Here is a 24,422-nt window from a genome sequence, read left to right as displayed (position 1 = left end):
CTCTTAATAAGAGTATTGTTTTTCCAGCTGAGGCTGGTTCGAATACCGAATCAATTATCAACTCGTAGAAATCGAGAGCGAATAATCAATTTGTTTTAGTAGAAGTCCAACTGAAATTAACGCAAATAGTGGTTTCCAATTATTTTTCTACGTATTATTAAATTTTGAACTTTATCAAAATCGTACGGACTGAATTGCCATTGGAAATTTGCAGTTGTCTACGCGCGTGCACCCGTGTTTTCAATAAATTCAAGTTTTCAAAGTCAAGAAACCGTTAACGCCCTTTATCAGTCTTCTCAGAAATTTAATTATCCATTTACATCTAAAATTTCCTCCAAAACGTCGGGAAAGACTGACAGCCGCTGCGCTGTAATTATAATGCCTGAAGTGTACGAGTAGCTCGGTCAATCAGATTGCAGCATTTGCATTAGTATACCATTAAGATTCTACTAATTAAGAAATAGAAACACAGAACTAGCACGAGCTGTATATATTTGCTGCAAAGTTAACTGGAATGGATCGGGTGATCGAGCGAAATTCGAACCCATAACAATTGCCATTCAGAAGCAAAGAGGACATTAGGCTGTAACATTATTTTAATCAGCAAGAGTATATACAATCTGTTTGCATAGGTAAAAATTTAAACATAGAAAATCTACTATATATAAAATAAGTTTTTATTCAATTCCAGAGTCAATGTCTATTCTATTCTAATTATGGTAATTATGGTGATTAGCAACCTCGTTCTCTGAAATTACTACTTGAAATTTCTGATCAATAGTTTTTTGTTATTAATTAATGATATTTCTGACAGAATAATGAATTTTTCACAAGGGAACTTAGGAAGGGCAAAAAATGTTTGACCGCGCGAATGTTGGGGACGAGGCCTCAAAATGTTTCCCTGTGGGAGGAGTACCAAAGTGGAAGTTTGACGTAGCATGTTACCTAGCTACATGTTACCTAGCAACGATGTAATGACTGACAAGCCACTGGAGTTACTAGTAACAAGCCTGGTGCCTAAAACTATGGTGTTCTACGGCTGCTTAAGTATCACTTTTTGCCTAGTGCCGTTTCTAGTGAATATATTTTTAACTTCTAAACTTAAATACCTTTGACCGAGGGTCTCTTGCTTTGACGGCGTGCTTTTTCATATTCCACGACTATAAGCAAGATTTTGATCAAAGAAAGCAGATTCACTATTTCATTATCATTTTTCTCTTCTTTTCTAAGCCACTTCACCGAGTCATTTGAGCACTATACGTAAGACAAGATATCTTCAGCACGAATACGAAACTAAGTTTATAACTGTTGCATCTTCAACAACTATGCTAAAACTATGATAAAACAAGAACCCAACAAAGTTTTGAAATTTCTGGGCTTGTTACGTGTCAATCAAGAGTACGCTAAGTCAATTTCCGAACCATCTTGAATGGCTTTCTGATCAGGCCTTCGAAGGGTATAAAGTCTTGCACTTCCAAAGCGCTAACGATCTACCAATACATTACTGCACCAAAGGTATTGAAAACTGATTTATCCTAATAGTTAGAAAATCGTTTGTCCAAAGCCGAGTTTCATCCGGATACTGGACATCGCTTTGTAAATCTGTTCTCTCAAACCTCAGCAGGAATTACATCAGGATGATGCTTGCATGTCGGGGAGCCGCCACCAACAGTAGAAGTAACCGTTATTTTCCTTCCGGGTGGCTCCTTCATTGACAATGAAGTCAATGGTGTAACAACCTCGTACTTGTTCTGCCGTGATGCTGTCTTGGGATAACCAGTTCGGGAATCAGTCTCCGTCTTTCGAACTCGGAGCCCTTTACCAAGAAGCAGCCACTTCCATTGATTACGAACTTCTTGGTGCCTTATACAATGAAAATAAAATATCAAAAACCCTTGAAGCGAGTTGAATATACAGAACAGATAGTCGAAGACCAGCTGGGCACGTGACACAGCCAGCGCGCCAAACGCCCACGTGAGTCCCAACAGAATCAAAATGGCGGTCGCGGTGCGTACTCGCTGATAAGAGGTAGATTTTTTCTCCGCTGAAACCATAGCGCCTGTTCTGTTGAGCGTGCGTATAGCCAGGAAAAAAATGACGAAGTTGATGAGGATTATCAAGAGAATAGGAGCAAACTGGGCGGCGTGGAAGGGAACACCATGAAGAACACAACTGTCAAGAAATGAGCGAAAGAGAGAAATTAGGTAACTGCAAAGAAACAAGAATAACAGCTAACACCGCAACAATCGTACCCAGATCTCACTCTGTTTGAGCTTGGCCCTGGGAGATCTGGATTCCAGATTACGGCATTTCTTGCCAATTTTCGCAGCTCACCGTTGTACTGACGTATTTTTTGAAAAAGGGAAGGACAGCTCTGGTCAAAGGAGTAAATTTTAATGTTTAACATTTTTATAATATAAATGTTCCGCTCAATTCTGTCAAAAACTGAACATTCACCTGAAACAATTTCTGCCGGTTGAATCAATTCAAGAGTGTGCAGTCGGACTTATTAGTGAATCGGATCTAGCGTCCTGTTAACTTTGAACTACTTTGCTTTTTCACCAACCACGAAAGAGAAGGCAATGACATCAACCATATTTTATTTCCCGAGGTGTTACTTTGACGAAATGTAGGTAGGTAAAGTCTGCATATGAGCCAAGGGGTCCACCAGGCCGGAGCTTATCCCGGTCTCAGTAGCATGAAGCGACTAGGAGTATTTCCACTCCCCCCTGGATGGGATGCTAGTCCATCGCAGGGTTACCCCCCCCCCCGACAATAATTTGCCGGTACCCTTTACACACCTGGAACGAGAGAGGCACTGTGAGAGTAAAGTGTCTTGGACTCGAACCCAGACCGCTCGATCCGTAGTCAAGCGCACTAACCACGAGGCCACCGCGCCTCCACTAATAACGAATCCCCGCAGTGATTAGACATTTCAACGAAAATATAGCCCCAGGGGTGTCCCCATCGCTAGTCCGACTTGAAAGAAGTACTTACACGTCTTCGTTGCCATAGTAACTCGTTGCCGAGGCGATAGTAATGAGCACAATGACACCAGGCACGCCCCAGGCCACCGCGGACGCCTTTAACATGAACTTTGATTGATAGGTAGCCATAACTTGTACAAAGGACATATACATGTTATAACCCTCCACTCCCATCCACATCACAGTCGCTAGAGCAAAGTAGTGAAGCAGAACCGCCACAATGCGACAGCCAATAGGATTCTCTGTCCGTGCTGCTCCCGCGATAAATACGATCAGCAGTAACATGAGCGCCACGCACAGGCTCATCAGGATTGGCTGCTGGTTAGTCTTACGTAAATTCCTGTGGGAGGGTGGGAAAGGAGAGTGTAAGCTGCTTAAGGTTAAAATGTTCTTACAAAATATCTCTTATAAGAAACCTATGTTGAATATTACTACAGTCTGGAGATCTACATGACAACTACAACGCTGTTTTTCAGTGTTCTAAGGAGTCTGTGTAATATAAAGGCAGCAAGTTTCACAATTATACAGTGCTTATTTCAAGAAACTGGTTAAAAGTTGTTTAGAAAGGAAAAACAGAAAATGTTCCACCACACTTTCACAAACCTGAACAATGCATATGTCATCAAGGTAAGGGTGAGTCCAACCAATGAAATTGCACAGCCCACGTAAGAGATGATTGACAGTGCCATGGCGTGTTTTTCGTCATGCTTCTTCGGACCAGACGCAGAGAATAGGACTGCAAAGTTAGTCATGTGATCACAGTGGCATTTTACCCGACCTGCTTCATTCTTCATGAGCTTACAGCCTCGATCTGACCAGTTACCTAGGCCCCCTGCAATAACATGTTGAACACGTATGAGTTCAGACAGTGAATATTTTTGCACTTAACTGTTTTAACTTCACTCGCCTTGTACCATGTCACCCAAATTTCGAAAAATCACCTGCTTGTATTGGTCTGTTTCATCTAATGCCCAGACCCTGGCGCTGCCGGACTCTGGTCGCAGTATGCCTTTATCGCCCCCTTAATACATACAGATAAAATCTACCCAGAGGAGAATAATGTTTCCTAAGTTTGCCTAATGTGTTCTTATATATTTAATACCTACTGAGAAATAGACGATTTAGGTCTATAAAAAGGTTATAATTTATTAAGGGGGAAAGCACTTGTTACTCGCCAGAAAATGAAATTTAATATGGGTGGGTTCCCGTGCATTTATTCCATAAAGGAAGCCGTTTTAATTTTTATAGGCTGTAGCAGGCTTTTATGTTACTAGGGGGTTTTAATGACAAATTTTTGCCTATTGAATCTTATCCCGCCAGGTTCTAGCCTTCTTAATTATACGTGATTTTTTGTTTTGCAGTACCCTCCACAAAGCATGGAAATAAGCTCGGCCTAACTGAATGAACAATATCGAGGAAACAATTTCTTACCCATAGCACTGAAGTCCCAAAATACACACACAGACTCTCCGCTTTCCAAATCCACTTCAAGTGCGGGCTCAAAAACAAGTTCAAGTGGTTTACTGAGGTTGTCAAACGTCATCTCCTGAACGCTGCTAGAAATAACTCGACTCATAACCGAAGAAGGCTCCTGTTCACTCTCTTCCTCATCCGGGACAACCGGTTGGAAAAACTTGTCATTCTGGTAAATCACAAAACCAATCTTCACCGTTTTACCGGAAGGAGTCTCCTTCTCAAAAATGACTTCCGGTAGCGTGATTGACGTTTGAACATCGGCCATCGGAAGTTCGTCGCTGACCATGCTATCGGACGTTAATTTGTTTGGGTCAGCGGTAGGTGATTTGACAGCAAGAGACATGCCCGAAAAAGAGCCTGGGTCCACACGGTTAGATTGGATCGCTACACTTGGAGCAACAAGGCGCCTTGAAGATTCCTTGTCAGACAGTGGAAGAGTAGTCGCTACTTTGTCCAACGCTTGAAGAAACCTAAAAGAATTAAAAGTGGTTTGAGTTACAACAAGAGAGAAGGTAATTATTTCCCTGAATAAGACCAGCTTTTCTCTTTGTTAGTCTTAACTGGCGAAGAAGTCCATCACACAGTTTTTGCCATGCACAATTTTACAAATTGACGTCAGTTTTTCATGCGTCTGTCCTGCTATTGCTCATGAATTTCGTCATAACATTGTCAAAGTAGTTCGATCCACGAGGCGATAGATCCGCAATGGTGGTTCTCGCTTTTTGACACATCGCACAAATTATAAATTCATGCGTCTGTCCGCTTATTGACAATGAAAATTAGCCAATGATCGCGCGAGAAATTATACAGTTATCGCTAAAAGCCCATTTTTACAGTTCCGTGCTTAGTGGTCAGGCCTTTGAATGGAAGCGAGGCCAGAGTTGGCTTTGTTATGACACAAACCTTGTTACTTTTCTTGCTACTTTTTTTTAATGCCATCACAAGGTCAACCCAAACCTCGATTCAATGCAAAGGCTGGGTTACAGTTCAAAGAACTTTAAAATGGTGTATTTAGCACACGGCAATAAAAAAAGTTTTCAACGTGACAAAGTTCCTTAGCAAAGCTGTTATAGTCAGCTATCGTTCTCTTATGTAGTCTTACTTGGAAGAAGCTTTATTTGATCGCTGGCTCTCTTGAAGATCCTCCTTCTTCATTTTCATCACATTGTCAATCACGTCCACAACGTCTTGGGCAGTCTTTAAACAGAAAAACAAACAAAGGCATTTTTTTAATTACTCGTAAACATATATGCTAATTGGCAGCAAGCCAGGTTACTTTTCATACCTCGTTCAACGAATCAGCCAATGAGACAACACTTCCTATGACGTCAGCAATCAGCACCGCGTCAGCCTCGGTCATGTCGTCAGACTCTGACGTCAGATTCTTTACATCTTTCGTTACCTTGACAACGTTTTGCTTGTCAATTGGAGTCTAGGGATAATAAAATATATAGCGTTGATTTCTACCATCATTTGTGCAGTTGATTGAAATTTTTTATAGTAAAAATTTAAAGTAAATTTTAAAAAAGAGAGGTATTGTCAAGCGCCTTTTTTAAGCCGGGCTCGTGTCTAGGTTCCGAATGGACGAGGAAACGCATATTATTGGCCTTTGATTCACGTTAAAGGTAGACTGTCTGTTTTGTCGACTCCTTTTTACATTTGGGAGGGATAACCCGCGATAGACTAGCATCCCACCCAGAGGAGGGGGGAGGGGAGTGGGGAGAGAGTCGAAATACCACTAGTCGCTTCATGCCACAGAAACCGGATATAAGCGCCGGTCTGACGGGCCACTTAAATTGGCTCATATCTAGACTTTGTCTTTACCTTTTGTTAGATTTTACACTAAGAAAGAAAGTCTCGGACCATTCAAATTGATTTACATTCATAGCATCATTTGATTTCCAAATGGACTGTTCAAAAATGACCGCGGTTTTTTTTTTGTTTGAGACATCTCTTATCGTTCCTCGTAGGAACTGTTGAGCACTGTTTTGGTCGCTAATTCACATGTACCCTTTCACTGCAGTATCCGATCTCAATAGCAGTTAACTAGGCACATTCTACGTGGACATAAGACATCACCTACCTTCGCTAGATTGTTAAGCTTATTTGTTCTCGCGGATTTGTACTTGCAGTTGTTTACATCCGGGTTCCCCCACACACCACCAATCCAAAAGTTCCCACCACAGGGGCGCGTCGCACCAGCGGCCTGAGGACCATACGGGCATTTTAGCGAAGACGACTTCTGACCAATCGCAGTTAACGGCCAATCAAATACTCCCATTATGGATTTTTTTCCAGTCTTCTTTGGCAGGCAGTGGGCTGCGCGGTAGTGAAGCAAAGAAAAGAAGACATTAACTAACAACTAGAGAAATAACGTCCTGAAAATTTTATTATTTCTTTGACTTTATTGTAGGCGAGAATGAGACGGCATACAGGGATATGTCTGTGCTTTCGGTCAACAGCAAACAAACAATAGTGAGGCGCTGAAAAGAGGAGTGTTTATGCGGGGAAACATGACAACGGTCACTGAAGTTCGCATCATAATAGCCTCTACTCTGGAGTGAGCTGCAGCAGTCATCTTTTCCATCAACAAACCTTTGACAGCGGTAACAGTAGCAGTTTTAGAAACGCTGCTACTCATTCTCCCCATTTACTTCAATGTCTCTGTATACAAGGAAGTCCCCTTTTAACCCCATAATTTTCTATTTTTCTATCATGGACAACAATATCGTCATTTTAAAAAAATACACATATTTCAAACCGAATAGATGAGAATGTTTCATTATGGAGCAACATAGGGGAACGCGTGAATATACTCGTTATATCCTAGAAAACAAGATAAGAGTATTTTCAAAAACATGTTCGTAATTTTACCCCAATTTCTCAAACTAGTAAATTTTGTAAACCTACTTTCGTTTTCCTTGGAGGTTCGAAAATTCAGGATTGCAATGTTTCTTTGGTTTTCTTGTCTCCTATTTGGACCACTACAATTATATTTATCAGTACCAAAGTAATTATTTCAAAATCGAATTCGGGACAATCCCATCTTCCAACGGTAAGGGGAAAAGCGGCGCGAAAAATAAAGCAAATAAAAAAATATATCGTATGGAGATCACGGAAAACTTTGTTATCTGTCGCGCTTTACCTTAATCGATGGAACAGTGTTATATGATTGCAGTTAAAATTGTGTTTAAATTCTGCGCTAAAAGGCGTTTATAATAAACGTATATATGTATTTTTTTCCCCTCAACAGCTGATGCACTCAATCTCGCAGCTGTTTATTAATTAACGGAAAATAACCGAAATTAAAAAGAACGCTAATTAAATACATATATTTTTTATATTGAGTCCAGCTTAATTTTATCTACAGCTTGCAATTTTTGTGGTGGAAAACAGCAAATTACTAGCTAATACTGTTACTGAAATGAAAACTGCAGAAAGAGAAGACGTGAGTTAAGAAATAATATTTTGAGGGACTACGTATGTAATTAGTATTCTGTCAAAACTCACCGGACACTCAAAAAGTATTTTTAGAAAAGCTTCTCAAACTGCAGCTTGAACATCTATTTACCATTAAATTCCCCTCTGATATAAACTATTGTTTGAATTTTATACTAGAACCATTCTTTATTAACCACGCTTAGCCGCTGGCTGAGAATTGATCTTGTTCTGTTTGAAGAATGCGCCTCGGTTGAGGCGGAACACACAAAGATAACGGACACTTTACATTGTGTACTGATTCTAAAACCAAAGGCAGAAAAATTTCTAATGCAAGAACTAAGTCCATAGAGCACAGTATTAAACAAGTTCCGTTTACGAGATGGGCGCAAATCTTCAAAGGTAAAACAGAATTCTAAAATACAACGAAAGGCAACTAAACAACATTATTTCCTCTTCGAAAAACAACGACACTTGTCATGGCCAGATGTCAGAAAGAGCGATTCCAGTCAATAAATCTTGGTAACTGCATGAACTTTTGAGATATTTAATTGTGATTACTTAAAATGTTAGCACAAAAGCCGAGGAAGGAGGAATGCTAAAACAAGTTAAATTAGTAAACACTTAATTATAGTTTGCTAATGAAATAATGCAAATGTAAATTAAGTTCATGAAATTGTGTTCTGGCCCCAGTTGTTCGAAGGCTGGATAACGCTATCCACCGGAAAAATTGCTATCCAGCGGATAAGTGTTAACAAAGTAAACAATGCTGTACGCTGGATAGTGAGTTATCCGGTTATCCCTCCAGCCAACTAGGGCCAGGTGATTAAAGCATTATTCCAAATCAAGGAAAAAGAATCATCTATTCAAACCCATTGAACTGGCAAAGTGCAAAGAGCAAGCACAATTAACTATCTCAACAACACAGAGCGAAGAAGCCTTCACGAGTCAGAATCGAGCAAAGATGAATCACACTGCACTCAACACAACCTTATCTAGTTGTAGTTTTTCATTCAGTCCTCTAAATCCCGCAAACATCTCTCCTGATCTTCGCGCTGTATTCATCGCCAGAATCGTCGTGAACGCTGTCACCTGTCCTCTCATCATTTTGCTCAACATCCTGGTGATAGTTGCAGTGAAAACTAAACGACAGCTTCGCACCAAATCTAATATAGCACTCGCCTGCTTATCCACAACTGACCTTGTCATTGGATTAGTTGTTCAACCTCTACATATTGCCAGCGCAAGTTTACTTCTCAAAGGTGAACAAAACATGTTTTGTACTTTAACAGACCTTTCAAACACAGTCATAATTGCATGTTTACTGGCTTCATTTTATCATTTCATTTTGATGAGCGCCGAACGTTATGTTGCGATAAAACACCCCTTCACATACGAGACCCAGGTCACTGAAATTCGCATCATCGTGGCCTCTTGTCTGGCGTGGGCTGCAGCCATCATCCTCTACAGCAAAAACCTTTTGACCATTGCAATTCTAGTAATTTTTCAAATGCTGCTTGCCGTTGTGGCTGTTTACTTTAATGTTTCAGTTTATAAGGAAGTCCGTCGCCAAGAGACACAAATTGCTGTTAACCAAGTTTCCTTACAAGCCAAGAAGAAGCTACTTAAGAATAAGAAAGCTTTTTACACAACACTTATTGTACTACTAGTTATTTTGCTGTGTTATATTCCGACGCGTATCTGTATTGTTGTTCTTCTTCTATCTAAAGAAAAAATTCCCGAAAACGTAAGACATATTGCTATTTATCTTTTACCTTTAATGCCAGTATTGAATTCGTTGTTTAATCCGTTAATTTACGCTGTGAGAATAAGACACTTTCGCGTGGCTCTCATTCAGTTGTTGTCGAGAAAAACTATTGCACAAGCCGAACAACTTGAAAGGAAAATCTTTGGACCAAGAGAGTGTGGAGTCAGCGCAAATGCCGAGCTTGGACAGGGTGGCGCTCGCCGACAAGATGCGTGGCAAGAAAATGATTAAATAAACAACGAATATGACAATAAACAGCGAATACAGGCACGAAACGAATATGAAGAAACGCTTCTGTAGGAACATTTATAACTATCTCAATGACGTAGCTATTTCCTAGAAAATTATTTTGAAAATTTCATTCATGACATCGTTATTGATGAAAAAAAAAAAGACAGGCGCGGTACGGTGGTCTCATGGTTAGTGCGCTCGTCTCCGGATCGGTTCGAGCCCTGGCCGAGGACACTGCGATGGGTTCTCTCCATCAAGGTGTATAAATGGGTACTGGCGAACTTAATGCTGGGGGTAACCCTGCGATGGACTAGCATCCCATCCATGGGGGAGTAGAAATACTCCTAGTCGCTTCATGCTACAGAAACCGGGATAAGCTCCGGCCTGATGAGCCACTTGGCTCGTATGTAGAATTTACCTTTATCTATCAGTTTTGGAGTAGTAAGAGACTCAGAGATATCAATATTTGTCCAAAATAGTTGTGTAAAAAGATCTAACAAGTCTTCTTTGGGTGATTAAATTGTACTTATTTTAATTTTGTTGATCTTGTTTAATTTTGGTGTAGTCGGATCTCTTTTTCAATATTCTGGCCGGACAACAACAGCAGAAACAGAAAAATATGCAGAAACACGTTCTAAGATCAAAAATATAACTTCCCACCTGATAAGAATCAGGAAAGTGGTATCATTTTTTCTTTTAATAATTTGATTTTTTTTCCCTCTGTTGTACACCACTAGATAATTCTGATTATTGTAAAATCAAATTGGTTGTAAAAATCTCGTGATTGAGAGGAAGAAGACAGTGCGCGCGATAGCATAAAATAGGAATTTTGGAAACCACGACGGCGACGCCCAGGACAACGTCGATTAAAAAATGAATTTATATTTTACCTACGAATCTCGCGATACTCTAAAGTCATTTACTTTGTTTATCACTGTCACAACTATCGCAAAACTAAATCCGGAACACAGCGATAAATTTGAAATAAAAATTTAAAACAATTAGCCGTCATAGTTTACGTTCTCCAGACTACGCAGAATTTGGTCATTTCACGTTGACGTTTTGCAGAGGACGGCAAAGAAATGTACCAAGATTTATAACGCACGTGCACCGCCATTGTTCTGCTCATTAAACCTTTTGTTTAGCGACGTTCCCGTTGCCGTTATCGTTGTGGTTTTCTTAAGCTGCAGGGAATCTTTCTGACCTGTCAAGCTTTTCGTTCCTCGTAAAGGCAGCCTTGGATGAGGGAAGTGCTTATTTTCTGCGTTTATAATTTTCAATTTATCTTGCACTTGGGACAGAAACAACTAAAACGTACAATCTGAACAGCTGTTGGATACTCTCATTTAATTACTCTGTTTTTAATTAATTCATACCTTGCAACTTTCCAAAATGTCCTTCAATGGATAACATGACAAGTAAAACAAGACATTTGGTGAGCATACTGAGTGATTTGCAGCAGAAAACAACAGCCATTTGAATCCGCAGTCGCTAGCTAAAGCTCGCTGTCCGAATCATTTAAGCGCGCAATCCATCAGCAGTTTTAACGTAACTGTTATGAATTAATAGATATTTTTCTTCATAAATAAATTAAGTTTAACGTTGGAAAAGTGATAAGATTCCAGCTAGGTGACCTAAATTTGGCGTTGAGGTCGGCGGTTCGAATTCTGGTGTAGGCACTTTTTTTTTTCTCCGAGCTACTAAAGGACGCTTTGCATTTATAAAAGAAAATTAAAATGTTTAAGAAATACAATCAATGTAATCATATTAAAAAATGACATGATGTTGAAATTTGAAAGACAGTCGAACCCCTATTAAGCGGCCACCCTATTAAACGGCCACCCCTATTAGGCGGCCAGTCATCAATGTCCGATGAGGGCTTTTCTACTGTTTTTACCACTGTTAAACGACCAACCCCTTTTAGGTGGCCACTAGCCATTTCCCCGAGGGTGGCCGTTTAATAGGGGTTGAACTGTAACTCGCGGTAGAAAAACACTTCTCGAGCACGAAACCCACGCACATGATTTTTGGCGAAGTTTTGGTTAAAAACCGAACGATATACTAAAAACAGCTCTTTTTTCGCTTCGCGCAAAAACACGAGCAAATCACGGATTTTGAATATACCCGCACCACGCTCGTACACGCCTTCCACACAATCTTTCAATCGCTTGCAATTTTCTTTTCTCTAGAAATAGTTTCTGTTTCGTTTGCAACAGAGGAAAACTTACTTGCACTTCTAACAGTCACGCTCTTGCGTGACACCCGCAAAGGCTTGAGTGTGTTATCCATGGCGCTTTCATCAGCCAATAGCGTCTCGAGCCTACTGTAGTATGAAGTGAGGTCTTCACTCTTAGCTGAGCTGTAAATTACCAAATCCACACCCACCTTACCAGACGAGTCCCTGCAGGTGTAAACAAATAAGATGACCGCCCCTTTGTAACTTAAACTTAAGCCCACTAAAAGGTATTAAGTCTGATTATGACAAAATGATCTGATTTCAAAAGGTTGTTCGCCACTTTCAAATCGAGAATAGACCTGGAGAAAGTCTAATGGCGCAGAGGCTTGTGGGACCGTTACTGGGGACAAAACAAAAGACGAGAAGCTATAACGATCCCACAAGCGACTGCGAGATGACACTCGGCCCAGATTTCTTCGCGCTTTCAAAGTGGCGAATGCAACAGTAGTAACATCGAAAAATGAGACGCGAATGACTTGAATAAATAAAATATTCATACCTGAATTGAACAAGTTTGACTTCATAGCTCCAAGCAGGATTTCCGCTATTGAGATAGTTTTGCAGCTGGAATAAAGAAGAATGAATGTGTCAAAAATAATCAAATTACCAAGGTCCTTACAAATTTAAGTTTGGGATGAGATTCAGCATCAGATTTCTGCATTGCGTTTGTTGTCTGCCGTTTGCACGTAAAAGAGAGCATTTTCGCATTCGATGTAAAGATGTGCACTTTCTTCAGTTTTTGTTATAAATTAATTAATTTAATGTCTAGAGGATAAGTTAACGGAATCAATAGCAAGCGTAGTTTTGTCAATTTTAGTAAAAGGTGCGGTGCTCCACTCTATCGAGAGGTTCGTTATATCGAAAAGTTCGTTATCTGTGAGGTTCGTTATATTACGGTTCATTAGACGAGGCTTTGTCATATGGTTAAAATCAATTTACTGAAGTTTGCTGCATAAACGATCATTTTATCGGGATAACTACATCAAGGTTTGCTCTATCAAGTTTGTAATGTAGTTATATGTACATTTAGAAATGCCTAGATTTCAGGAATTCCGTGGTTAGTTATCTTGTGCCACTTTTTTTCTAAGAAATTCACATGAAGACTTACTTTTCGCTGGATTGCGATCTGCATGCTCGAGTAGCTCGAGCTACTCGGATCAAATAGGTCTTCTTTGAATTTTTCATTCACGATTCGAAATGACACTCTTGACGTAAGGACATCTGAAAAAAAGGAAACAAAGAATAAAAAGTCAAACATGCGACTGTCATCTTCATCTTAATCGCCACCTTTCCCTGATGATCTTCAGAAAGCCCTTACAAATACTGAGAGTAAGTTAAGTTGTTTAGCTGTATGTAGGCAACGTATGACAATGTCCCAAATCATTTAAGACAAATGTGTTTTCCAAAATGCTGGTATACCAGGTTTTTTCAACAAGAAAAGTTGTTTAAATCAGAAATTTCTCGCGTGGATTTTAAATAGTTCTGTAAAATTAGTGTCCAGACCCTTCGTACACACATATTTTTGTAGTGTCATGGCGGCTGACACCCTGGTAGTTATTAATTTATTAGCTGTTCCACTGTCCAAAGGACATTGCTGGCACATACAAAGAAATCGTGAAGGACAATTTGTTGATCCGTGCAGACGTGAATGCAGCGTAACTTGGCCGGGTAATCAGAAAACAAACCACTCTCGCCCCAGAGCCGCTTGTCTCTCTTAGCCGGCGGCGGCCGTGGAACGATGAAAAGGTGGCTCTGAAAATCAGCACTGAATTCAGTTGTGAAAATCTTACGCCAAGAGTCTAGCCAATCAAAATCATGTGTCTCCAGAGCAGTCAACTTTTCCTCATGCCAAGGTCCCGGCGGCTAAGAAGGGCAGACGGGTCTGGGGACGAGAATAAAAACAAACCTTTCAAAACAACTAAGGCTGGTTTTGATAAACTGCTTGTTAAAAATGTCGAGAAACTGCAATGATAGTCGCCTTGATCCTCATGTTGAAATTTGTCAATCTTCAGTTGGCTTCCTTCTCGTCCAATTGGCTTTCCGTTCTTGTACCACGTGATCTTCACTTGCAGTGGACTAGAAGCGTTGCATGTTAATACAGCTGGAGCGTTCTCCTTTAACTCCTGGGAGACTGGGTCCAAGGTAACGTTCGGTGGACCTACGGGGAACAAAACAATAAACCAATAACCAACCAACCAACCAAAACAACAGAAATACAGGAAAAGACACAGATTCGCAGTCAGAAAAACAGAAGACAGAAACACAGACAAGCCGCAACAGAGGGACCAACCAATCGACCAAACGACCGACCGACCTGCAGACACACAGACGGACAGACAGACAGACAGGCAGACAGACGGTCAGAGAACACAAAGATTCAAATGCAAGCAGACAGACAAACAACTAATCAAACCAAGACAAAAAAAGACATAGAGACACGCAGAGATATGGACAAATCAATTTTAAGCTAAGAGGGAAACCTTTTAGGAAACTTGCATCTCACAGAATGAAAAGTAAAAACGGTTAAAATTCGTAACATTACCGACCGTATCACGTGACCAACTGTCACTCAAACGGAAGAAGTTTGAGACCATTCACACCAAGTAAACAAATTTAACTAACTCAGGTTTAGGTTTAAGCTTTTCTAATTTGTTGAATTATGCTTTCCAGTCAACTGGAGAAGACAAATTTCAAACCAACTTTTTAAGACATTCTAATTAAACGGGATTTACTATGCTTAGTTGTGGGGTGCGCACAGTATAAGCAACTAATTTTTAGTCTTTTTTAGTTAAACTACTTTTAAACTCGTTTAACTTGTTTGTGTGAACGAGGCATTGCAAGTAACCACGTGACTTACCAATACAACTGGAATACCGCTGTATCACAGCTTCCATATTTTTAGGATCAGAAGCGCAATCAACTTTAAACTTCTCACTTGCGTTAATCGCCTCTCGCCATTTATACAGAGGCTTAAGGCACTGCGCACCCGGGCAGGACATTTGACCATCAGTCGGCGACACGCCGGAACAAAATCGTACGGTTTCGTTATAAATCACTCGGATATCTTTACATTCGTCGCGTGATATAAATTTGAAGTTTGCCGTGTTTTCAGTTTTCCCCCACTGGTCGCTGTCTGTCACGCGAATTTTCAGATCAAATTCGTCCCCATCCTTAAACTTGTAGTCTTGTGTTACTTTTATCTGTCCACTCAAACGATGAATGCAGAAATAGTTCAGTGGCACGATTGTGCCAGCGTCTTCGCATACGTCAACAATGTCACGCCGTCGTCGTCTCTTTAAGCTACCGCGTGACTGCATTCCGCGATGTGTGACACTGTCAATATAAAATATGAAAGGTTGAGCCAGAGAAGACAGTTGCCCTGTAACGGTCACATTCGCGACAACAGTGCCAGGCCTGATACTATAAGGTAGGTAAACCTTCAGCTTACGGAGGTGTAGAGGGTTTGTGTCTGTAAGAGAAAAAATAAATATAACATTCTGTATGAGATTCTTGTCTGTTCCATTGAAAAATTAAAAGGAGAGGGGACTAAGAAGTAGCTCCTAGTCTCCTTTCCTATTCTCGTATCAAGAGGCTACCAAAATTTAAGACATGACGACCTAATCACTTACAAAAAACCAGTCACTTCTGAAGAGACCAGTTGACCTAGTGACTACTGTGCGGGAATTCTTTTAGTAACAAAACTACAGATTATGTACCGGGAAGTAAGTACGAGGGTGTGTTGTGCCAACATTTTCCAATGTTGTCATCCTTTTCAATAAAGAGGCATTTGAAGTCGTCGGGCAGCTAAACGAGAGAATTCAAAAGAGTGGCATTCGATGGAACATGGAGCAAAACTTTCAAACTTCTAATACAATTTTTTACGTAGAGTGCGCTTGCGTGATGCATGACGTGGCGTGTGGATTGCGCGCGCATGAACGATGCGCATACACCATTAGAGCGAACGTCTATTTTGTTATCGTCATAAGCTAGTTACCTGAGCAGTTGGACTTGCTTGTCATCGCTGTCTTGCCGAATGTCTGTTCATTTCCTGGACAATTTTTACACGACGTTTGACCTTGCTTGTCCTGGTAAGTGTCAGAAGGGCAACGCACACAAAAGCTACTCGGAACGAACTTAAATCCAGCGACACAACCTAAAAAAAGCGGAAAAAAATCAGTCTTAGATTTGGCAAGCCTGGAAGCCTATCACTTCTATTTCCTTAATTAATTAGCTTTAGCCTCTTTCTCAAGGCGAGTCTTGGTGCTCATCCTTTCATATGAAAATGCGATTTCATTCACATACAAATTAACCTCATTTTCATATGAATTGTTGCGCACCAGGCCTTGCTTTAATAGAGAGGCTTAAGGCAACTTGGAAAAAGGCTATTTGTCCAAAAGTATCGAGTGACACTAAGTGTATCTAGGATAAGAAGCGCAGTGCCTCCCTTGCAAAGTATATTAAAGACTGTGCCCAAAGTCTTTGCAGAGATAAAATCCCTTCTAAACCCTAATTTCATTTAAGTACACACTTCAAGTGTGCATTCGCTCCATCAAACAAAATTTTTAGCAAAAAAAAAAATGCTTGCCGCGAGAGTTCGCTCCAGGCTCTCGCACAACTCCGAACGAGCCTCATTTTGAAGAAGACCAGTTAAACGGCATAAAAAAAAAAATTCTTACCACATTTAGTGCTGGACACCTTGATTGAGCCCGCAGCACAACAAGGCGGCGGTATATCGCCACCACAGCAGGATCTCTTGTCGGATATCGTGGATAAATTGTATTTGTTGTAAGTGACATTATCTTTAGTTATGGAGGGTGTGTTGTTGTCTAAAAGTCCCTTGTAATTAGTTTTCGCTGTGTTAATACAATTTGTGAGCTTCGAGGAAACTTGATCATCAGGTACATTACTTGCTGCTGTGAATATCAAAGGAACTCTGAAGAAGACACTAGTCACCCCTGGGGAGGAGGCTTCTATTTCTTCGGTGTTGATGATTACTCCACTGCATTCCAAAACAAATTTAAGATAAAAGGATAACTTTGTGAAAACGCTGGAAAATTCCTTTTTGGTATCTGCAATGGTGTTAGGTTTCAGTCCACCAGGGATGTTGTAGTGAAATGTGATGTCGACTTCGTAACATCTTTTAACATCGTAGTTAGCAATAAGAGAAGCATCTGAAACAAAAATATACAAGACAACCTGTTAGATTAATGCACTGCTTAAAAATTTGATAACAGACGAGAAGCGAGTCAGAGTAGTACAAATTGAGGGTTGTCTATACGTCATGACCAGAGAGACACATACAAAGTTATCATACGCGTCATAGAAATTTTAAACTACAGTTTTTCAAGGCCATCTTTCCTTTACTCTGCCTCGATCTTTCCCAGTCTTAAACACAGTTGTTCCACTTTGGCGTTGTTATAATGCCACATAAGGCTAGGTGTTTATCTACGTTAAAAGCATTATTATTTCGACCACAGGTTTTTCATTTTGATATTCTACGCACACTGTACACAGTCATATTACGCGACATCCTTGTACGCTCACAAAAAGTACCAAAGTCACAATGGCCGCCTTAGTGACTGTTAGTGGAGGTTCGACTGTGCGGTGAACTAGCGAGTAACAAAGATTAGGGAAAGATTAGAATGAAACACTCGTGCACAACAAGAACACGTCACACGTTAATCACCAAAGTTACTTTATTACATTCAAAGTTGTTAAATACATGTAATACGATGTAAATTTATGTTATAACGTAAAGTCCTGATGCTTTCATAACAGAGCATTTTTACAAGACTTTACACATCGTCGTTAACAATTACAATGATCCGGTTGTATTTAAACACATTGTCACATGAGTAAAGTTGTTGTTACTTCATTTTTCGACTTCTAAGTCCCACTTCGTTCTTGTATCTCACACGAGAGATATTAAAAGCGTTAGCGACATGGAAGTCCACGGGAAAAATTTCATCAAAGCCTTCCCTCCGAAACGAAAGACTTACTGTCCAAATGAACGTGACGTCACTAAAACATCACTTACTAACAATCTCGTATACATCTTGTGCCCAGTTTCCACCCCGTCCGTTCACACATCTGTTGGAGGTCCCGTACTTTTTGTATGTCATGTGAGCCTGCGGTCCTGACCAGCACTCTCCAGCGTACTGCACTCCAAAAAATAAGTACCCAGCCTTCTCTGTGGCCAGGGCGCACTTCTCAACAGCTTTGCTATCGTGTCGCCATTTACCAAGAAGTTTGGGCATGGTTCGATTAGCTTTGTCTTTAAAACACCCAATATGATGATAATTGACTGCTAGAGACAAAGGGGGAACGGTTTTGAAGAGATTCGCCATTGGATCATAGGCTTAGCATAGGCAAGCAAAGCGTACAAATAATATTTCAGTCTCCGAAAGATAACGAGTTTCGTAGCTTATTTCGTCAAAACTATGATATCCTGGAGTTGTCAAACTGTCTTTAAGAAAAAAAAACGCAACTGAATAACGTCGATTTACTTAGAGCAATAATTGCAAGACCGCAGGGTAGATAAGTTCTGCTCGGAAGATTCTTTGAAACGTTTCCACTGACAACAGAATACAATGCTCGCAATTATGTCCAAAGAAAGAAACATCTGAGTTCCGTCGTTTTGCTAATTGACGAGGATAAAATCCGGTCACTTCCGTTTACTAGTCCATTTTATAAATCATAATGTCAAAAACGGGGTAAAAGTCCGCTCTAACGTCGCAAAGTAAGACAATTACGAGGAATAACATAATTTCTGTAGTAGTACTAGGGTTTATTTTTCGCGCATTGCAACACAACGTGCGTTTTTATTCCAACAGTGTACATGTATGGCGTGACTAGTTTTTGACGAAACTCATTTTTAGAAACCAAAAAACCAAATGCCCACTTTAAATTACAGAAAATCTTTACCACTGAGTAATCATTTTATAAATAGCTCTGGAGGGATAACGCGTGAACAACAGCAGACGACATGAAACGTGAGACAACAGGAAAATATTCTCTTAAAACACAAGTTCCGCGGCAGACATTCTTGTTTAGAAAAACAACAGGGCAGTAGTTGAACGTGGGTGAAATTCCTTGATGATGTCATTAAACATAAGTCTTTGGGTTGTTGCTGAGACAACGGACTACACACAACGTCAAAGGATGAACAGAAATTATAATATTTTTGACTCGCTTTATCGAGATTCTTCTGCTTTCCTTTCATACATTTCTCCCACTTATCGAACTCGTTGACAAGAAACAAGAACCTTAGTAATACCAATCATAGAATTTTTAATGATATCTACAAAATATCTCGGCTCCGACAGTTGAAAATGATAACTGAGAATAATATTTCATCCAAATATTTCTCTACGCAGTTTGTTCGCGACAACTTTATTTTTAAACACACGTCAAGGAAGCCATCTGTGACCAAGATCAATGTCGGAGAAATGACGTAATCAACGGAACATTCAGTTTCCTGTTACCAGCCGACAATGCTTGGTATTTATAGCTTTTTTCCTTATTGTTCATGTGCGATCTCGACTTGTCAATTTCAGACAAGCGGCTTGATTGAATTCTAAAACGATAATAAAGGACAACAAATTACCAATTTATACTCTTTCTGTTGTGTTTGCTTCATGAGACGGTAAAAACAAGCTTTGAAGTACTTCGTAAATTTGCAACTGCATTATTATATATCCTCCTGAGAATAATTTGAAGCGCTACGTCGACTGATCACCGGGGGCAAATATCAAAATGCTTGTAACACGCAGTTAAAAAAAAATGTTTATAAACATGAGTATTTGCTGTAGATGCAAACAATGTAAGATACAGCTTTCGAGAAATATTGTATTATGCCGATGGCATTTTCTTCAAACTTTAACTGAACTGAAAAAATTCCCAAAGATGTCCCGCTGGGAAAGTACTTAGACGGGAGACAGAAACTAAAGAGAATCAACTTTCCGTCCAATCATAATTTTTGCATAATTATACACAAAATTCTTATCGACATAGTATTCATCGAATTGTTCCTTAAATATTGCCACGAAAGAGTTCTACTGCTAACAAGTGGGCTGATAAAGCGAGACATACTTGAGGAAACCAAGCCACTGATATACGAACAGATACACAAGCCCTTTCGTGCCAAGATCAGTTTATATTGTTTCTGTACCGGCCAAAACAAACGACGTAAGATGTGGATTGTTTTGGAAACTGTACAGTGAATGTACGATAATTTACGACAGCACAAAACAGTGAAATTCTTTGTCCTGCACGTTAATATTTCGATTTAGGACAACTAATTTCTCGCGAAGGTCGCGATCGCTCGTAAGGGATACTTTTAACCTTTACTACAGTCATATACACAAACTCTTGTTTCGTTCGATTAAACACGTCAATCTCTGCTTACCTGAGGTCGATAGAGTTTGTATCAAGAAGAGAACGATCAGAGTGGACGATAAGACCAATGTTTCTTTAGTATACATCCTCTGTTCTGTAGTTATCAGTGTTGTGATCGACCTCCCCTCGAACGACGAAATTGAGCGTGATCTCCTTTCAATGTCGCATATTATCCAAATGTCCCGAAGCTTGATGATCTGTGACCTCAGCTACTACTTAACGAACTTCCGTTGCGTTTATACGATGCTTCTTCCTTCCATGCACACAGGGCAAATCAAATCTTTAAGAATTAAAAGCCACTTTGTTAGTAATCAGTGCAGAAGTCTGAACGTGCAGTAACTTGAGATCGATTACTCTCTGAGGTTTGTTTTGAGAGCGAACTATGCACAGAGATCTGGACACTAGCCTTAGCGTGACTCTTCGCAAAGCGCCTGATGGAAGTTGTTAAATACTTTGTGTCTTGAAGACTGTTTTGATAGTTGTTTGGCGAGGTCGTTATGGAGATTGTTTTATTACTACTTTGTGCTTTTTATAAGTATATTTATCAGTGTCATGACAAACGAAGGTTCTAGATACGTTTAAGCTCCAATGAGTCACAGCTAGCTAGTGGTTTCCGCGTCAGCGAGTTTCAGCTAAACGTGGGAACATTTACTCAGTTTGCTTCGCACATGTTTTTCCTTACATGAAAAGCAAACAAATACTTATATGCTTTATTAAAATCATCCACCAAGCATTAATTGTTAAACGGCAGGGATCCCCACTCCGAAGACACTCCAGTGTACAAAACCGGTGTTTCTACGTTGACTGCAACGTAAATTACACTTCTGCAACAATTCTCAGACTATTCAAAGCCGTCCTGATCAAAGAATTAGAAAGAAAATACTGTAAGAATTGTTTGTAGGTTTTAATTCCTATATTAAGGAATAAACTTCAATAAAAAAATTCTTTGTTTCAAATGCCTCTTAAATAAATAGCTCGTCGTTTATTACGAACCATGTTAGCTGGAAAAGAAATGAAATCTTTATTTGGAATAGAAAACAACAGGAAAGCTCATAGGATGGCTTTATTAGGCAATCAAGCGACTCTAAAGCCTGGAAAGAGACAGGAAACAGCGGCCATGACGCATCCCTTGAGAAGCAGAAACCAAACATCCGGCAATGAATTAATTTATGCTTTAATTCTGGTACTTCTGTAGTTAACACCTTTCCGAAAAAATTACACTTGCTGATTTCAATGAAAAATTAACAAAAGCGTTCTCGTTATGCTTTGGTGAAAAAGTTCTGTCAACCTCATTTGTAAAATCTTAGGGTCCTGCGTAAAGTAAATTAACAAGGAGCCATTTTCATGGACTTTTCAGGCGAGGACTTCAAGTGTAAGACCGAAGTCTGTTGACAAATACATTACTTTCAGGCACATGTAAACTACAAAACGACAATGTGGAAAAACAAACAAAGGCCTACAAAATTTCGCTGACTTCTAGCCGTTAATTTTTTGAGGAAATTTTATATTAAACCAACGACCATACCATTGCGAAACCGAGAGCGGAAATTAACATTGTTCGGTGGTATAAAATGTGGACAAATGTTAGCTTACAACTACACGCCTTCTAAGTTAAAATCACAAATAAATATTGATACAAACTTAAATTGGTTTGGATAGCAATTTGAAGCAAGCGTATACAATTTATCACTATATGTTTTGAACTATTTCAAGAAGACATTGGGATATCTTTGTTATGCCTTGCAGCGGAGTTTAATTTCCGATCGATGAGGAACTGTAATTTGTACCAAGAAAATATAAACAATTAGAACCTCCCGACAGCGTCACTACAAATGAATCAATCTCCTTAAAGAACACCTTACCTTCACTTTGTGGAAACCGTTACCAGTGCGTGCGACGCCTTTAGAAACCGCGACTCAATTCGAAACTTGAACTCTTTCAAAACAGTTTTCAGCTGCTGTCGGTTTTGAATACTTAAAAAGCACGTGCAAGCTGTCAAACATACAATATCGGGAGTGACGGCCTCACGTAATCGCTTATTTTTAAACGTGAGCTCCCAATCGAAGAGGCTTTCCCCAGAAAAGTCATTTTATGAATTGATAGGTTAGCCAATAAGTATGAACTTAAACCTTGCAAATGCCGCAGCGAAACTGAAATGTGTTTTGTACTAATTAAGATAACTAAGATAATTTATTGCCTTAGGGGAGTTCCATATTGAACTGAAATTAAATGTTTATAAAATGTCAACTTTCCTTCTGACCACCTGTTCGAACAACATTTCCCGCCAAGCGGAATTAATGGTAAAAAAGCGAAATCCTAAACCCTTCTCGAGTAGACATGATATATTTACACGACACTAATACCTAGCTGAATTTTCCTTGTTTGAATTCGATAAAATTTCTTTTTCGAATGTAACCGACGTAACTGGAGAGCAACCTCCCTTGAATTTTCACTTTCAACAAGTTCGAGCCTGCCTTAAATTGACGAACGAGCAAAACTCTTGCCACGTCATTAATTAGTCACGAAACCAATTGTGAGCTATTGTAGCTAAGGGATGTTGACATCTATCAATCACTGATTGCCAAATATGCATGCTCTGTGTCCATTTTCGGTAATTTAAAATAATAAACAAACTTTGTCATTTCTAAATATTTGGTGCATGATTTCCGATATAAGTCACCCTTATGCCACACCCGTCTGTTTTTATTTGAATTGACTAGTAGAGGATGAGGGGGAAGAGAATTTTATCGCCAATATGGCCGAATCCCTCCCAACAAGCTCAGGTTATTTTTAGATGTCTCCTAGTTTGGGGTTTAGAAATTAGCGGGGATTTTTTTTCAGGTAGACAGCCCAAGCGACCTTGTACGCATTTTCATACTCCACAGGAACATCCACGTAACGCGCGTGGTAATGCTATCCGCGGAAGGGCTGGGTACCAAGTTTAAAAATAACTTGAGGGGGATTACCCTGGGGGATTAACTCGCTTAACCTGTTATCCTCTCTTGCTTCGTCTTATGTCAGCTTTGTCTTTTAGGTTGGTTTCCGTCCTTTATTTCATCAGGTTGTATTCCTCTGTATTAGGCATCTTTTTTTCAGGGTTGCATTTTGCCTTGCTGTCGTAGAACAGAAAGGCGAATTCACATTATCGTATATTACTCTTTTCTTCCATTCAGCAATTAACAAATAAAGAAGCTAAGGCCATCTGTGTACAAATACTCTTCGGTATAGATTTAACGCGCACGAAACATTGATCGCCATTTGGCAAATTCTCCTGAACCGTTTCACGGTTGGATTGACCCGTTTTGTTTACACTTATAGAGGATCCAATAAAGAAATGTTTACAGCCTACAAATTAACCCGGCTTTCTATAAATATACTCGATACTCGTTAAAACGGGAAAAGCTTGGAGTTTGATGTTTGATTCCTGCATACCGACGCTTCTGCACTGAATAATCCAGTCAGGATTAATATCCCCTGAATCCTCGAATGAGCAGCCTCCCTCGAATAAGCGCCCCTTCGTAAAAGTGCCCCCCCTATCGGTCGAAATTTTAGAAAAGTGCCCCTCCTTCACCCTCGAATAAGCGCCCCCTCCCCTCCCCCCCATTTAGTGGACGAGTAATCAGACAACAAAGGATGTATAGTTTTCGTCGTGTGGTATTAGATTTGTGCATTGTTTCAGTTTGTGAACACGTTAAGTTTGAAATCGAAAAAAATTACAAGTACTAACGGTGCCACGATTTAAAGTTTAGGATCAGCTTTTTGGGTTGATAAAGAGCTTATGTTGTTGTTTGCGCGCAGATGATGTATTAAAAAAATGACCATGTCAGGCCACGATTTGGGAAAAATTAAATAAGCTCCCCGCCCCCCCCCCCCCCCGCCCCCTCACTCC

At 39.9% G+C, this 24,422-nt stretch overlaps 3 protein-coding genes across 7 annotated transcripts in view; 2 read left to right on the top strand and 1 right to left on the bottom strand.

The window, feature by feature from the left end:
- Window positions 1–24,422, top strand: part of LOC145460221 (uncharacterized) — a 162,166-nt gene that overhangs the window by 93,690 nt on the left and 44,054 nt on the right. The window lies entirely within an intron of this gene.
- LOC145460179 (uncharacterized) lies at window positions 126–24,391 on the bottom strand. 5 transcript variants are annotated; one of them, XM_081444914.1, is made up of 17 exons: window positions 22,396–24,391; window positions 20,544–21,389; window positions 18,174–18,443; window positions 16,813–17,307; window positions 16,131–16,289; window positions 14,994–15,605; window positions 14,043–14,294; window positions 13,245–13,357; window positions 12,636–12,700; window positions 12,129–12,301; window positions 6,547–6,782; window positions 5,749–5,895; window positions 5,566–5,660; window positions 4,419–4,933; window positions 3,591–3,819; window positions 2,998–3,327; window positions 126–2,172 (listed from the first exon to the last, which is right to left on the bottom strand). In XM_081444914.1, the coding sequence occupies exons 2-17, from the start codon at window positions 20,617–20,619 to the stop codon at window positions 1,611–1,613; spliced, it is 4,329 nt and encodes a 1,442-aa protein (XP_081301040.1). In that variant the 5' UTR covers window positions 20,620–21,389; window positions 22,396–24,391; the 3' UTR covers window positions 126–1,610. The 5 variants fall into 5 exon arrangements, with proteins under 5 accessions (XP_081301040.1, XP_081301042.1, XP_081301041.1 ...); XM_081444916.1 differs by having other exon boundaries at window positions 18,174–18,440; XM_081444915.1 differs by having other exon boundaries at window positions 20,544–20,813.
- The window catches only part of LOC145460203 (beta-2 adrenergic receptor-like), a 68,698-nt gene continuing 51,068 nt past the window's right edge, over window positions 6,793–24,422 (top strand). The window contains exon 1 of the mRNA XM_081444947.1: window positions 6,793–9,965. Within this exon, the coding sequence (XP_081301073.1) occupies window positions 8,866–9,900 (1,035 nt within the window). The 5' untranslated portion in view covers window positions 6,793–8,865 and the 3' untranslated portion in view covers window positions 9,901–9,965. The remainder of the gene's footprint in view (window positions 9,966–24,422) is intronic.

This window comes from Orbicella franksi, chromosome 11 (genome assembly GCF_964199315.1).
Source record: "Orbicella franksi chromosome 11, jaOrbFran1.1, whole genome shotgun sequence".
NCBI classification, from domain to species: domain Eukaryota; kingdom Metazoa; phylum Cnidaria; class Anthozoa; order Scleractinia; family Merulinidae; genus Orbicella; species Orbicella franksi.
Note: the sequence above shows the minus strand (reverse complement) of the source record. Positions and strands in the feature narration are given on the sequence as shown.

What these genes read in the sequence shown, in the direction of transcription:
- LOC145460179 (XM_081444914.1), bottom strand. Translation starts at nt 20,619, where the DNA reads ATGTATACTAAAGAAACATTGGTCTTATCGTCCACTCTGATCGTTCTC. An exon ending in GTCAAACTTGTTCAATTCAG is followed by an intron (nt 12,302 to 12,635) that starts GTATGAATATTT and finishes TTACACCTGCAG; the next exon opens with GGACTCGTCTGGTAAGGTGG. An exon ending in TGGCTGATTCGTTGAACGAG is followed by an intron (nt 5,661 to 5,748) that starts GTATGAAAAGTA and finishes TTCTGTTTAAAG; the next exon opens with ACTGCCCAAGACGTTGTGGA.